Genomic DNA, 16,670 nt, shown 5'->3' on the forward strand with positions numbered 1-16,670 from the left:
CTGGGCGCGCCGGCGGGCGGCCGCATGAGCGTGGGCGTGTGTCGGGCGAGGGGGGCTGCCTCCAGCCTCCGCGTCGCCTCCTCCCCCAGCCGGCCCGGGCAGGGGGAGGGCCCGCTCACCTCGGTAGCGGCGGGAGGCGAGGTGGCACAGTGCGAGCAGCAGCACGGCCACCAGCGCCAGCACCTTGGCGCTCCTCACGCTGAAGTAGTGGTTGATCTCCCGCTTGCCCAGGTTGTAGGCCAGAGCCGCCATCTTGGTTCCTCCATGACAACAGCGCGCGGCGGAGCGGGGAAGGGGCGCCGCACAGGGGCAGCACTGGAGCTGCCGCCGCCGCAGCAGCCAGGCGAGGAGCGGCCGCCAGTCCCCGCGGCCGCCACCCGCGCCGCCCGCCGGGGAGCCTGACCCCGCGGTGCCCCCGGCCTCTACCTGCCCCTCCTCGGCCGCGACCGCTTCAGCGGCCTCCCCCCAGCCCCGCCGCCGCTGCTCCGCCGTGCCGTTTCCCCAGGCGCCCTGGACGCCTGTCTCCTCCCCTTCCTCCTCCTCCCCTTTAGCCTCCTGTCTTAATAGCGGCTGCGCCTGCGAGGGGGGGTCCGGATGCCGGGTGCTCCGGGGTCACGGGTCCCAGACGGACCTCCGGGGTCACCGGGTCACGGGCGGCGGCAGTGGCGGCAGAGAGATGGGGATGTAAGGAGAGGGGAGCAGTGTTCCACCCCGACCCGAGCGCGAGCCTGGGGCTTCAATTAGCTTACTGGCCGCTACCTGAGCCCAGGTGGGGGCAATATAAGTACTGTTCCGGAAGACAAGTACACATCACTCCACTGCCTCCTTCCGTAACGCGCCTTTTCATGAGCTTTCTACTTCCCGAACCTGCCCAGCAGGATGCGAAGGCCACCCCAGTGTCACCGGGGCTTATCGTAAGGCTATCTGGTCAGTCTGGCTGCCCCCCAGGCTTGCCAAGTGTAGAGACTGCTGGTAGCCTTAGCACCCAACCCACGGGTAAGACCAGTCTTAACTCGTTGCTTTGAAGCCCATTTCTCTTGCAACTTGAAAAAAGTCCTCGGTTTGCCCAGTTCCAGTGGGTGAAACTCTACCAAAGTACAGAGTAGAAGGTACAAAGAGTACAGAGTAGAAGCTTAGCTTAGTGTAGGTGTTGGTGAGAAAAGGACCCCACTCTTAATTTTTGTTTACACAAGGGTTGGCTAGGATGGGCCAAACATGAAAAAGCGTCTCAGGATAGTCATTCCTGCTCCCGGCGTTGGTTAATGTTCCGTGGTTATCAAAACAGGCAGCATACCTTTGCCTTGGTTAAGAGCTTGTTATTCCCTCATGTTTTCTTTTCTCCTTTTGGTTTCGCCTTTGCTGCCTTCCAGGTGGGAATGGTTATTTACATCGCTTCCCTTTCTGCTTGTTTAGAGTGAGTTATTGATTAGTTAGGGTGTTTTCAGGTGTTCTTTGCAACTTTCCCATTTAGCCATTCCTGAACTTGTGTTTATAGGCCCCTCTTAAAATGATAGAATGTTAGATATGAAGGGACTGTACAGATCTTGCCATCCCAATTTTTTCATCTAAGGACTCTTTTATTATGTTTTTATCCGTGGACCCCATATCTTGAAAGATTTTGTCACTTAAATGAAATCACATACATCACTGTCATGGATGTAATGCTGATAAGCAATAAAGCTAAATAAGTGTACAAACACTAGGCACTGTTCCCTGGAAATGGTCGCTTAATTTTCGCTGTCATTCTTCTGATCCAAGGTTCCACATGCTGGAAGAATTAAATCTGATATTGTAAAAAACAGATAAATAACTCTGCTAACAGTATATGGTCTACCAATCACATCCTAGAAATTTCTATGATGTCATCAACAGCAAATTAGAATTTCTGATCAGCGTACGATAACCAATGTTAGCCTGCAGGGTTGATTTAATGCCTGCCAAAAGTAAAGAAACTTGACATTTTATTTAATTGCAATTTCCAGAAGGCTTTCTGAAATGTTGTAAATAGCTTGTGGACCTCCTTCCTTCCCACTAGTTTAAAGCTAATTCCTCTCCTCTGCTCTCAATCTCTTTCTGTCCCCCTTTCTTGGGGGTGTTGATGACTCCATCAGTTATCCCTATGTCAATCATCCTCTCTCTGTGTCTTCTTTAAACTTTCCTTTCTCTTGGATGTTTCCCTTCCACCAATAATTTTATCTTGTTAGTGAAGCTCATCCATGGACTGTGTTTCTGTGTGTTTACCTCTCCATCTCTTTCCTTCTCTGACAAGTTCTAGAAAGAATAGTGTTGTCTTTTCAGCCTTCACTTGTTCCACTTCCATTCTCCCTTCTAAATAACTCTCAAATCTGTTGCCTCCTCTCCATTCCCTGGTTGTTGCCTTGGTGAAGGCATGATTTCTTGCCTGCATTTTTTATCCCTTAAAATCATCTTCCTCATGTTTGGCTCAAAAATTCAATCTTACAGCTCCCTGCCATTCTCTAACCAGACGGAACGTTCTTAAACTCAAATCTGATGATGCTAAAAACTAGTTAGTGGCTCCATGTTTGTCTATCCCTAAACCGTCCAGAATGTTAACTAATGCTCAGCAGGTTACTTCAACCCTAATAATCTGAGAAAAAGAGAAACCATTTTATAGGAAGTCTTTCAACCATGCATTACTTAAAACAAAGCAAAACAAAAACAGACAAAACAAACAAAAAAACCTGACTACACTTTATTCCTTCCCTTCTTCTTTTTTTTTTATTAACCAAACATCTATTTCCTATTGTACCACAGGAGGTCATGGGGATAAAGAAGACAGGAAAAAGGACTGAAAAGGACCAGCCAGCACAATAGGAAGAGCTCAGTTTTGAGGTGAGAATCTTTTGGTATAAACTGTTCCTGCTCCACTGTGTCCATTTCATTACTGTTTATACTGATGGGATTTTTAAATTTGGGTATAATTGACATATAACATTACATTAATTTCAGGTGTACAGTGTGATTTGATATTTGTATATATTGCAAAATGATCACCACAGTAACTCGTTAACATTGGTCACCATGCATATATACCTAGTTACAGAATTTTTTTTCTTATTATGAGAACTTTTAAAATCTACTCTCTTAGCAGCTTTTGAATAAGCAATACAGTATAATTAACTATAGTTCCTTTCTGACTTGAAAAATTCTTCCTCTTCTTTCCCAAAAGCTGTCTCTTTCATCTGTGTCCTTGATTGTGTCAATAAAATTTCATTTGAGAACCTAGTATCATAAGTTTCCCTTCTTTATTTCTACCTTCAATTTCTCCCTCTTCACTGTTTGCCCAACACGTAAGCTCAAATGCTTCCTATTTAAAGCACCTTCCTTATTTCACCACACAGTCTGTCTTCTCCTTTAACTATCAGACTTCTTGGAGGAACAGTCTATGTTTACTGTTCTGATTTTTTTTGTTTTTTTGGTTACTTATTGGTTCTTTAAATACTTGAAAACTGACTTCTGCTCCTATTCCATTACCTAAACCACTGTTTCAGATGTCAACCACATCCTAAATTACCATATCCAATGTCTTTATCTTAGCTTTATCCTTCATGACTGTGTAGCATTGTTGACATATTTGCTTTCTTAAAATCTTCTCTTTTGACTTCCATACCACTACACCCTCTGGCTCTCTTTTTTTCTTTCCCATGCATCTCCAAGAAGAGTCAGTCCTCTTGCTTTTTCAAACCCTTATATGAAAGTGTTTGCCTGCTTTTCTTCTTGGGAAACCTACACTACAGCTACCACACTGCATCCATGCATGTAACCTGGATTCCTGTTATGTGCTCCAGACCTCTTTCACGTACCTCAGAAACTGCTTCATTGAGTGTCTTGTGGTACCTCACACTCAGTGTGTTGGAAACCAGTTTTATTTTCCTTCCAAAACCATTCATCTTGTTATGTTTACCATTTCATTCCTTGCCACCACTATCCTTCAAGTCATTTCTGCTACTCTGACTCATCTTCTTTCTCCTCTGCCATATCTAAAGTATGGGTTTCAGTGGGGAGGTGTGTTCATAAGGTAAGCCAGTGGATAGTGAGAACAAATTACCAAAGCTTCTATTTATAGTTAATTCCTGTTAAAAAATGATTAAAGAAGACATTTTAGGTGATACAAACTTTATTTAACACTTCATGAAGTGGATAGTCTCCTTTCAGAGAACAGTAAAATGGGATGGAAGCTTTTATAGGGTAAAGAATAAAGAACAAGGAAGAGAAAAATAGAAAATATCTGGTTGGCTGAGGCCACATAGTCATCCTTGTTTGGGATGAGAAGAAACAAGGAAATAAGGATAGAGCTTAGAGTTGGCTTGCTGTTTGGGGGTTGGCTGACTGGATATACTGCATTTCTGCTCAAGCAGAGCATTTATAGAGATATGAAAGTTTTCTAAGTTTTGGTTTGCTGACATGGCATGACTAAGCAGGAGCAGATCCATTGTGAGCCCAGCAAGTTATTTCAGCATTCCTAGATACAATAAAATAAGGCTTCATTAATATTTAATATAAGGACTTCCCCTGGTACTCTGACTTGGTCTATATGTAGAGTCATGTCAAGTGCACTTGAAGAGGAATTCTGAGGGGAGAGTGAGAATTCACACATGGGGGAGAGAGATGAACAAGAGCTCCCTTATTTGTTGACTTTCAGCATACTCTGCCTATGAGCCTATCAAATGGATTCACAGATTGTATTATCTACTCTTACTTCAACTCACAAAATGGAAAGTGTCTTTAAAAATCCCCATGGGGGATGTGAATTGAAGATGATTCTAACCATATAAGCACTATCAAACAAGAAGAATATACAGCATGGAATCTTCTCCTAAAATAAACTCTTCATCAGCTGCATGGTTAAAAAAAAGAAGTATGTGTGTATATCATAATATATACCTGACACAGATTATATGCAGATTATATAACATACAAATATCATACCTGACCTACATATATGAACAACATAAATCTGTAATAAATCAGGAAAAATTATGAAATTATCGAGATTATTTGAAATAAGAATTTACATCCACTCATTGTAAACCATGGATCTTGCTTGTAAATGTATAGTGCTTTGAGATGAGAGTTACTACAGATATGAAGCCATCAAAATTAACAAGCCATTTATAAATTAAGCATCTGAACATGAATTAAACCTCTCTCTTTGAGAGAAAAAAAATTTGTGAATATGTATGACTGTTTCAGATTACATGGATTAGTTCATTGGTAGAGTAGTGCATATTTTATAACTAAATAAATATGTTCTAAGTTTTAACTGATACGAATGCACAGTCAAAAGCCTAGAATCACTTAGTGAATAACTGTATTCTGTTCGTTAACTCTTTCCTCAAAACTCTTTCCTTCTGCCCAGAATGCTCTGGTTTAGGCTCCAACCTGATCATTGCAACACATTTCTACTGGCCTCCTTACCTTTAACTTCTCACTTTTTCAATCCCTTATTAACCAATTGCCTCTAGGATTATTTGTCTAAGGCTTTATTTGATCTTATCATTTCCCTGCTTGAAAACTTTGGTGGTTCTCTACTGCAACAAAATGAATTCCCAGCCTCTTAATGCGTGTAAGGTTGTCTGTGATTTGGCCGAAGTCTCCATTCCTTCTCTTTAGTTCTCATTTTATCCAACCATGCTAGAGTACAAGCCAGGAACGTTATATATCTGTTGCTTTTTTTCTTACTATTCCCTTAGCTTGAATACTTTTCCCCCTGTACCTCATATGCTACTTATTTAAAATCTTTCTTTTTTTCCCCCCTCCAGCCTTAATAAGGTATAATTGACAAATAAATTGTTTATAGTGTACAACGTGATGATTTTTCACATATACCCATACTTTGTGAAATGGTTACCACGATCAGAAAAACTTTCTCCTTTAAAGACCTGCTACATTTTGCCTCTTCCATGAACTAAGCCCCATGGCTCCTTGTGGGAATGTAACTCTTTCCCTCCTCTGATTTGTCACAGTACTTTGTTTCTGTCTATGCTAAGTATGCCTTCAGCACAAGGCAGCACCCAATCAGAACAGATATCTTCCTTCCTTGTGCATATTGTGTGTATTGGGAAACTATCAGTTCTTTTGGGACATATCCCACTGTGCCTTGTAATCTACTCAGTTATTATGTTTATCTTCCTCTTCTTCATTCCTCTCCTTCCAGATTTTATGCATTGGTGCACAGGGAATTAATACTTTTTATATTATTTGTAGGGAAAACTTGTGAAAGACTTAGAAATAGACCAAGGTATTATGGTTGTCTTCAGTGGGAAACTGGGCATTGACCAGATTATCAGATTCTATCGGGTCTCTGAATCTTTTATTGTCTTTGAGTTATTTTACATTGCTGTAAGTTATATAATACTTATAGTAATGCAAATGATTCTTGTCCATAGAAATGCAAATTGTATCTCATTGGGATTCAGTTGATTATTGCTCTATGGATACTGAGCAGTTTTGAAGTTTTACATTTGTTAAGCAAATTTATTTCACCATTCCCAATGCCCATATATATGTGATTCTTTGAATTCTCCTTTGAACCAATTGTAATATCTTTCTGGTTCCCTCATTAATTAATGAATTAAATAAAAGCTTTGACACATGTTCATTTTATATCTGTATGAAAGTCATGCCATATACTCTTCTAAAAATTATCTTTTAATACATGAATATGCCTTGAACTGAATAAATATTAATATTTCTTAGGTTCAGATTAAAGATCATTTAATGAAAAACACTGGAGAAAACTGAGACACTTTTCTTCCTAGAATTTTTAAGATTGTGGGATAGAGAAATATTTTCCAAATTGAATTTGACTTGTTTGAACAAGTGAACAGTTTCCTCTACAAGACTGAAAAAACTTGTTTTTATTACCATGAATTTGAATATTGGCCTTTGGATTTTTGGATCAAGTATATCCAAAACAAAACAAAACAAAACCCAAATATCTGACTTGTATGTACTCAAATGTCAGAAAAACTGATACAAAAGAGTAAGAAATTATAAAGTATTACTCAGTTATTTTATTATGCTTTTAGTTTAGTTTTTTTTTAATCTGGAAGATTTCACCTTAAAACATGATACAGAAATCTCAGTAATCATTTGGAAGTTGTATAAAGTAAAAGTTTATACATGATATTATAGTCTGCAGTATAAGAAACATCCTGAATTCACAGTCTGTTCACACCTGTCCTTCTTGTCTTCAGATTGGGAAACACTTGGGAGTCAACCTTAGGTCTCTGGTCCTTTCTGTCTAAATTCTCTGCTTATCCCAATTGTATTCTGCTTCTCCCACCTTTTCAGCTTCTCTTCTATCTCCTTTCCTTCTGCTACCAATTGTAGTTTTTCCCAAGTATCTGTACTTTTGAGAAAGCTCTTCACTCCCTACCCTCATTCACTTTACTGTTTGGACAAAGGTGAAAGCAGAAGAGATGGAGAAAAAAGTGGACAGATTAGAGACAGGTTTTAGTAATAAAATGGACAGAATATGCTGATGGAGTTGCATGTGAGAAGATAAGGGAGAAGGAGAATCAAGGGTGACTTCTGTTTCTGGCTTGAGCAACTGGTGGCTTCAGGGACCGCTTACTGACATGGGAAAGACTGGAGTGGGGGTAAGCTTGGGAAAGATTATCCTAAAAGTTCTTCAGTTTCTTCTTGTTTACATCAAAATATGTTTAAAAATTAAAGCCCAGACAATCTAATACCTATTTAATTTTCACATGTGAAATTCTGCCCCACCCTGCCACCCTCAGTACCCTTTCTCCAAGACAGAAAAATGCATCTTCCACTTTATTCCCAAACTATACAGGTTTTTTTCAGGTGAAATCAACATTTCCTCTCAACAGTTAACAAATCAAGGGGGAAAAGGGATAATAGTGTAGCAATTATTTTGCCCTGGGTCTTCCTCAACAGCTGAAACAAATTCTCCTTTCTGTAGAATAGTTGTTTTAAATTAGCTGGAAATTCACAGTTCACAGCTTTTAAAAAACCCCTTAAGGAAGGCAAATATGAATATCTCCCATTGTTTCTAAGGTGAAGGATGTTAACCATTGATCAGATCAGAGTCTCGCAACTTGAAGGGGAGAAAAAAATTCTAAATGACCTGTCTGGTTTCACGCAGCCCTCTGGCCCAAATGGTACTGACATTTTCATTAAACAGGTTAAGGAAAACAATAGAGGTTAATTGACTTAGTGATGTTTCAGCTGAAATGGCCAAAACTGCCCAAGGCCTCAGGTAAGTCTAATGTTGTTAGCAGCATCTTGGCCTTCCACTTTATACTCTGTCACCTTTGAACAATCTAAACAAATTAGGATCGCTTTTTGTATAACACTGTGCAGCTCACAGGGATGTGTGAAAATGTATTAGGTAATGTCTGTAAAGCACTTTAAATGATTTATTCTTTAGCCAGTTTTTCCTGAGGGATACTTTGTCTCACACGCTTCTAATTGCCATCTAGCTAGATGATAAAGAGCAATCTTCAACTGAACACTTAGTGGGTTGCAGGAGGTGACTCACAGATCTTTTACTCTATGCGCACAGAACATACATTTCCCATCATGAAATTCTGCCTTTCTAACTAGCATATTTTTGGGGGGTGACATTTAGATATCATTTTCGGTTTGCAGAAGTGGCAGGTATAGCTTTGTGGTCATTAGTAAAAAGTTTTTACTACGGGGGTAGAATAATGTAGTAAAAAAAAGCGTAGGCTTTGAAAGAACATTCGGGGTTTGACACTGGGCTCCACCATTTACTAGCTAAATAATGTGGCAAATCGTTTCACCTGTTGAACTTCAGCTTTACTTTTTTTTGCGGTACGCGGGCCTCTCATTGTTGTGGCTTCTCCCGTTGCGGAGCACAGGCTCCGGCTGCGCAGGCTCAGCGGCCATGGCTCATGGGCCCAGATGCTCCGCCGCATGTGGGATCTTTCCGGACCGGGGCATGAACCCGTGTCCCCTGCATTGGCAGGCGGACTCTCAACCACTGCGCCACCAGGGCAGCCCCAGCTTTCTTACTTGTAAAATGAGGATAATAAGACCTATCACTCAAGGTTGTTTTTATGACTAAATGAGTAATGTATAGTTTTTGACACTTAGGTGATGCTTAATGAAAGATTCTTTTTTCCTTCGGAGTTCACTGTCACTGGTAAATTCACCAGAAGTTTTCCTAAATTTCCTCTCTACTGGTTAATATGTGTGTCATGGAGACTGGGTGTTTAATTAATAGAAAATAGCCAAGTCAAACATAGATACATTCCTTTAGATAATTAAATAATCCTTGGTTTAGTCTGTTAAACAATACTCTGGTATGATATTGAAATGTCCTGTCATCCACCGTTTGCCTTATTTACAAGTTTTAAATAATTTTGCTTAACAGTCCATTCTTTTGATGGTAAATAATCTCTAGAGATTTATTTATTTATTTGTTTGTTTAAATTTTAAAAATTCTTGGCTGTGTTGGGTCTTCGTTGCGGTGCGTGGGCTTCTCATCGCGGTGGCTTCTCTTGTTGCGGAGCACGAGCTATAGGCGCATGGGCTTCCGTAGTTGTGGCTTGAAGGCTCTGGAGTGCAGGCTCAGTAGTTGTGGCGCACAGGCTTAGTTGCTCCACAGCATGTGGGATCTTCCTGGACCAGGGCTTGAACCCGTGTCTCCTGCACTGGCAGGTGGATTCTTAACCACTGCGCCACCAGGGAAACCCCTCTAGAGATTTATTTTTGATCACACACACAAAAGGCTGGTTTCATTATGCTTTGGAGTGATTGTTTACACAGTTTAGCAAAAGTTATTAACCGTCCGGGTATGCCTCCTTGAGCGTTCAGTACTGAGCAACTGTAGAGCCCAAAGAATTAAATTCTGCTGAGTATTATCATTAAGAAGTATAAGATTCAATAATTTAAAAGGATCTATTATTTTTTTCTATCCCAAGATTAGGAAACCAAGCCCAAGAAAATCTATGCACCAGGATTTCATCTCATTTCTTATAGATTCTGGTGAACTCCTTTTCACTTCAAGTCCCCAATATGCTGAGGTTCCTGGCCAGCCAGTAAGTGATGTTGCTTTTGACCTGTGAGGCTTTAACCATAAAACAGGTACCAGGCTAGTTTTTTCAGGTGGGATTTGTAGGCATTGCTTTCACATATAAAATACAACACTTACTTGTTAATGATGGGATTTCCTTATCTGATTAAATGTCCTTTATTTTCCAATATGACTCCCAGGTGTAACCTTTTATGACGATGTCAAAATCTCTGTTGGGGCGTAATACACAGTTTTCTAAATAAGAATTCGACACCTGGTGAAATGAAGACAGCTTCTTTTTAACCCTATGCAAGTAACTTTGGAGACTCATTAAAGATATTTGGTTATAAATTCTGAAGGAGACACTGAGAGTTAGGAGCATTTTTTAAATGTTTCATTTGTTGTTGAGAGTTACATTTGATGTTGAGAGTTAGAGATAAATTACCAAGTAGAGGACTTCTTCATCAAGCATCAGAAAATAGTTCACAAATAAATGCCATCAGTATTCCAAACCAAATAACTATAATTAAATTTTCCTTATCAGTTTGTTTATTTATTTATTTACTTTTGGCTGTGCACGGGCTTTCTCTAATTGCGGTGCGCAACGGGCTTCTCATTGTGGCGGCTTCTCTCGTTGCAGAGCATGGGCTCTAGGCACTCAGGCTTCAGTAGTTGTGGCTTGCAGGCTCTGGAGTGCAGGCTCAGTGGTTGTGGCGCACAGGCTTAGCTGCACGCGGGATCTTCCCGGACCAGGGCTCGAACCGGTGTCCCCTGCATTGGCAGGTGGATTCTTAACCACTGCACCACCAGGGAAGTCCCCATTTAGTTTTATGTATTTATTTCTTGTTCTACTGCATCTTGGGTCATCAGCCTTCTTTCACGAAGTCATCTCCTTCTGAACTAAGAAGAGTCCTGAAAATCCCAAGTCATTCCCAAATACATCTGACAATTGTGCAAGCAATGTTATCTTTATGTTCCGAAGTTGTTACTCATGAGGCTATTTGTTGAACTATCAACAATTAAGAGTATACGGTATGGTCCTTTCCATGAAATTCTGAGATTTTCCTTTGTAGAAGATTAAAATTTTAACCTGTGAGCCTTTTGACAAGCACTAAATGATTAATATATTGTGGTAACTAACAATGTCAAAGCTGAAGACAGTAAAGTTCTCTATTGAATGCAGTACATAATTTTTTGTAAGAATTTGATCAGTGTTTTTCCTGAGAGTAAGAACATATTATGGACGAGAGCACTGACAAATCTCCAGGGCCTTCCAATTCATTTTATAATGTGTACAATCTCCAAAACGTATATGTAAATAATATTTTATCTATAAAATTTACCCTTTAATTTGAGCACTCTTTTGATCAGTGCTTACACTAGAGTTGAGCTAATCTAGAAATATAAAACATGTCAAGAAAACAGTTATTTGGGGCATCACCTCTTTAATAAGGCAAGAGAACAAATCTTCATGAATTTCCAGGGACCTTAAGGGAAGTTCAAAGAAGTTTTATGTGTAAAGAAAATCCTGAAAATTTTATTTTTCTGAATGTAAGATATGATTGTGGAAAAGCAAAATCAAGAGAGTTACTTTAGATCATTTATTAAGACAGGATCAGGTGTGCCTGAGAAACAGTAAATTGGCTACCTGTTAATCAAAGTGACAATACAGTATTCTAAATAAGAAGAAGGTAACACAATTGAAAGGAATTTTAGCTTTTTCAGAAATGAGGAACTTTATGTTTTTGTTGCTTAATAATAAAGTGCTTGACAAAGTTGTTGCAAAACACAGAAAACAGTTTTGTTAGGATATGGAATTTCCAACATGCAAACAGATCACACAGAATGTAAAAGAATAACTATTTACTACCTCTTGTTAAGAGAAGACAAAAGAGTTCAAGATAAACTGTCATTTTAATATATAGAAAACCAAATTCGAGATTTGCATTAATATCACATTTAGCAGTAAAGGGTTCATGAGCTCCCTGCCCTACTTTTTAAATTATCTTATAAATAAACCCATCAAAACGGAGTGAACTTTGTCAAAATTTGAATCCATCTCATTGCTTCTTTTCAGGCTTATTATTTATAGTTTGAGGCAAATACAATTTTTCCTGCCAGTCTATAATTTTCTATATTTATTCAAGATTTGTCTTACACAATCCTTTTTCACATTCAGGAAAAACCAGAATCTTTAAGAAAAGACTACTCTCCTTTCCTTGAAAACAAAAATACATTCCATTATCTTGCATTCACCATTGTACTTTTCTGCTACTATTGCTTTAGCAGTCTTTGATTACCGGTATGATTAATAACTTTCAGTCAAATTAATTAACTTCTATTTCATAGAGGAAACTAGAAAGGAGTGTAGAAGAATCTGTCATACACAGTAAAACAACAAAACTCATACATACACACATAAAACCTTCTGTGGTCACATACATCCATTTTTCACCTTTTTAAGTTAGCAAAATGAATACAATCATTATCATGACCAATAAATATATCCACGATAAGAAACACACATGCACACATACACACACACATACACATATATATAAAATATGTTGGGTGACCACATTTCAGATTTATATTTCACTTAGAAATCATCTAGGTGTCCAAGGTTCTGCATTAAATAACTTGATTTAAGAATAGTCCAAGGTTTTACTCCTAGAGCTAACCAATGAATTTGGTAAAGTTGCCAGATACAAAATTCATACACAGAAATCTCTTCCATTCCTATACACTAACAATGAAAAATCAGAGAAATTAAGGAAACAATCCCATTTACCACTGCAACAAAAAGAATAAAATACCTAGGAATAAACCTACATAAGGAGGCAAAAGACCTGTACTCAGAAAACTATCAGATCCTGGTGAAAGAAATCAAAGATGACACAAACAGATGGAGAGATATACCATGTTCTTGGATTGGAAGAATCAACATTGAGAAAATAACTACACTACCCAAAGCAATCTACAGATCCAGTGCAATCCCTATCAAATTACAATGGCATTTTTCACAGAATTAGAACAAAACATATTACAATTTGTATGGAAACACAAAAGACCCTGATTACCCAAAGCAATCTTGAAAAACAGAAATAGAGCTGGAAGAATCAGGCTCCCTGACCTCAGACTATACTACAAAGCTACAGTCATCAAGACAGTATGGTACTGGCAGAAAAACAGAAATATAGATCAATGGAACAGGATAGAAAGCCCAGAGATAAACCCACGTACATATGGTCACCTTATCTTTGATAAAGGAGGCAAAAATATACAATGGAGAAAAGACAGCCTCTTCAATAAGTGGTGCTGGGAAAACTGGACAGCTACATATAAAAGAATGAAATTAGAACACTTCCTAACACCATACACAAAAATAAACTCAAAATGGATTAAATACCTAAATGTAAGGCCAGGCACTGTAAAACTCTTACAGGAAAACATAGGCAGGACACTCTTTGACATAAATCGTAGCAAGATCTTTTTTGACCCACCTCCTAGAGAAATGGAAATAAAAACAAAATCAACAAGTGGGACCTAATGAAACTTCAAAGCTTTTGCACAGCAAAGGAAACCATAAACAGGATGAAGAGACAACCCTCAGAATGGGAGAAAATATTTGCAAATGAAGCAACTGACAAGGGATTAATCTCCAAAATATACAAACAGCTCATGCAGCTCAATATCAAAAAAACAAACAACCCAATCCAAAAATGGGTCGAAGAACTAAATAGACATTTCTCCAAAGAAGAAATACAGATGGCCAACAAACACATGAAAAGATACTCAACATTGCTAATTATTAGAGAAATGCAAATCAAAACTACAGTGAGGTATCACCTCACACCAGTCAGAATGACTATTATCAAAAAATCTACAAACAATAAATGCTGGAGGGCTTCCCTGGTGGCGCAGTGGTTGAGAGTCTGCCTGCGATGCAGGGGACATGGGTTTGTGTCCCAGTCCGGGAAGATCCCACATGCCGCGGAGTGGCTGGGCCCGTGAGCCATGGCCGCTGAGCCTGCGCGTCCAGAGCCTGTGCTCCGCAACAGGAGAGGCCACAACATTGAGAGGCCAGCGTACCGCAAAAATAAATAAATAAATAAAAATGCTGGAGAGGGTGTGGAGAAAAGGGAACCCTCATATGCTGTTGGTGGGAATGTAAATTGATACAGCCACTATGGAAAACAGTATGGAGGTTCTTTAAAAAACTAAAAATAGAACTACCATATGACCCAGAAATCCCATTACTGGGCATATACCCTGAGAAAACCATAATTCAAAAAGACACATGCAGCCCAATGTTCATAGCAGCTCTATTTACAATAGCCAGGGTATGGAAGCAACCTAAATGTCCATCAACAGAGGAATGGGTAAAGAAGATGTGGTATATATATATGCAATGGAATATTACTCAGCCATAAAAAGGAATGAAATTGGGTCATTTGTAGAGATGTGGATGGACCTAGAGACTATCATACACAATGAAGTAAGTCAGAAAGAGAAAGACAAATATCATATGTTAACGCATACACGTGGAATCTAGAAAAATGGTATAGATGACCTTATTTGCAAAGCAGAAATAGAGACACAGATGTAGAGAACAAATGTATGGCTACCAAGCGGGAAAGGGGTGGAATGTGAGGAATTGGCAGATTGGGATTGACACATATACACTATTGATACTATGTATAAAATAGACAACTGATGGGAACATACTGTATAGCACAGGGAACTCTACTTAATGCACTGTGGTGACCTAAATGGGAGGGAAATCAAAAGGGAGGGGATATATGTATACGTATGGCTGGTTCATTTTGCTGTGCAGTAGAAGCTAACACAACATTGTGAAGCAACTATACTCCAATAGGGCTTCCCTGGTGGCGCAGTTGTTGAGTCCGCCTGCCCATGCAGGGGACCCGGGTTCGTGCCCCGGTCCAGGAAGATCCCACATGCCGCGGAGCGGCTGGGCCCGTGGGTCATGACCGCTGAGCCTGCGCATCCGGAGCCTGTGCTCCGCAACGGGAGAGGCCGCAACAGTGAGAGGCCCGCATACCTCAAAAACAAAACAAAACAAAACAAACTATACTCCAATAAAAATTAATTTAATAAAAGAAAGAGAAAAGTATAATATTGCTTGTATGTGGAATCTGGAAAAATCATACAGATGAGCTTATTTACAAAGCAGAAATAGAGACACAGACGTAGAGAACAAATGTATTGGATACCAAGGGGGAAGGGGGGGTGGTAATAATTGGGAGATTGGGATTGACATATATACACTACTATGTATAAAATAGATAACTAATGAGAAACTACTGTATAGCATAGGGAACTCTACTCAGTGCTCTGTGGTGACCCTTATGGGAAGGAAATCTAAAAAAGAGGGGATATATATATACGTATAGCTGATTCACTTTGCTGTACAGCAGAAACTAACACAACATTGTAAAGCAGCTATACTCCAATAAAAATTAATTAAAAAGAAAAGAATAGTCCAAGGTTTTAAAGTTAAATAAGGATCTTGGTTGAGTTGACATATAACAACTTAGAAAATCATTTATCAGAATTATAATTTAAGAATTTATTTAGACCATTTGTATTCACATAGCTTAATTATTGGGACTGAGAACTGAGATCCTCTGTATGAATTTGACTTAATATTTGTTCCAGGAAATTCTTGCCCGGGAATATAAAGCTGTAGCCAATCAACAATTTCACTATTTGCTTCAGGAAATTCCTGAAAAGCAATTTATCCATATAGTTTGTCCTTCTGGCCAAACAGCTCTATCTCCTGTCAGGATAATAGATTGTTAACTTCACCAAATAGGTAGCTTATTAAAAAATTTACTTATCAAGACTCATGTCAAGAAGCTGACTTTTCTTTGTCCCTCAATCCTCAACTATTATGTCAAGGACTGTCCCCCATCACAATTAGTTTTCTTATCTTGACAAACCTACCTTCAGCCACTTAAGCCCAGATCCCCAAGCCCTTCCCCAATCTCCCCATTTGAGACATTACTAGAATCTCTCAAGGTAGTGTTCTCCCTTAACTGCAGTAGGCCTAATAAAAGTAGCTTTGATTGATCAACAGAAACTCTGAGTTAATAAATGCGTATTGCTTTAAGCTGAGAAGCTTGTGCAATTATTGTTATGCAGCAATAGTAAACTAATAGGACCACATTGATAAAACCAGGGAACAATTATTGCTGTCTTCAGACCAAAAGTTATTAAGCCAGCCTAGTTTGTAAAAGATTAAACTTTATTACATGAACTTATGTTTCATACTGACCTGCTTCTGATCCTGAGCTTATGTTTGATTTCTTTATTTCCTGAGAAATTTGGGAATATTAGAGTTATATAAGTGTTTATTTTTCTTTATGAATCAATTAGAATGGAGCTATTTGGATTTGAGAAATTATTTTATTTTATTTATTTATTTTGGCTGCGTCAAGTCTTAGCTGCAGCACGTGGGATCTTCATTGAGGCATGCGGGATATTTTGTTGTGGTGCGTGGGCTCTTGGTTGCGGCGCAGGGGCTTCTCTCTAGTTGTGGTGTGTGGGTTTTCCCTCTCTAGTTGTGGCATGTGGGCTCCAGAGTGCGAGGGCTCTGTAGTTTGCAGCATGCGGG

The 16,670-nt window shown here is 39.3% G+C and overlaps 1 protein-coding gene and 1 long non-coding RNA gene across 4 annotated transcripts in view; one reads left to right on the top strand and one right to left on the bottom strand.

Moving 5' to 3' along the window:
* The window catches only part of CASD1 (CAS1 domain containing 1), a 75,693-nt gene extending 75,173 nt beyond the window's left edge, over window positions 1-520 (bottom strand). Inside the window, exon 1 of one of the 3 annotated variants that reach the window (XM_029233564.1) lies at window positions 120-162. Coding sequence is in view for 1 of the 3 variants with exons in the window: in XM_029233562.1 (XP_029089395.1) it covers window positions 120-252 (133 nt within the window). In the remaining 2 variants the exon portion in view is untranslated. Of the gene's footprint in view, window positions 1-119 lie in introns of all 3 variants that reach the window. The other 2 variants (XM_029233563.1, XM_029233562.1) reach the window with 2 other exon arrangements.
* A 374-nt stretch (window positions 521-894) lies between these two features.
* LOC114901613 overlaps window positions 895-16,670 on the top strand; it is a 64,159-nt gene continuing 48,383 nt past the window's right edge. The window contains exons 1-2 of the long non-coding RNA XR_003795235.1: window positions 895-996; window positions 2,776-2,853. This is a non-coding gene — a long non-coding RNA (uncharacterized LOC114901613). The remainder of the gene's footprint in view (window positions 997-2,775; window positions 2,854-16,670) is intronic.

This window comes from Monodon monoceros, unplaced genomic scaffold (genome assembly GCF_005190385.1).
Source record: "Monodon monoceros isolate NGI ecotype Baffin Bay Population unplaced genomic scaffold, NGI_Narwhal_1 Super_Scaffold_2, whole genome shotgun sequence".
NCBI lineage: Eukaryota > Metazoa > Chordata > Mammalia > Artiodactyla > Monodontidae > Monodon > Monodon monoceros.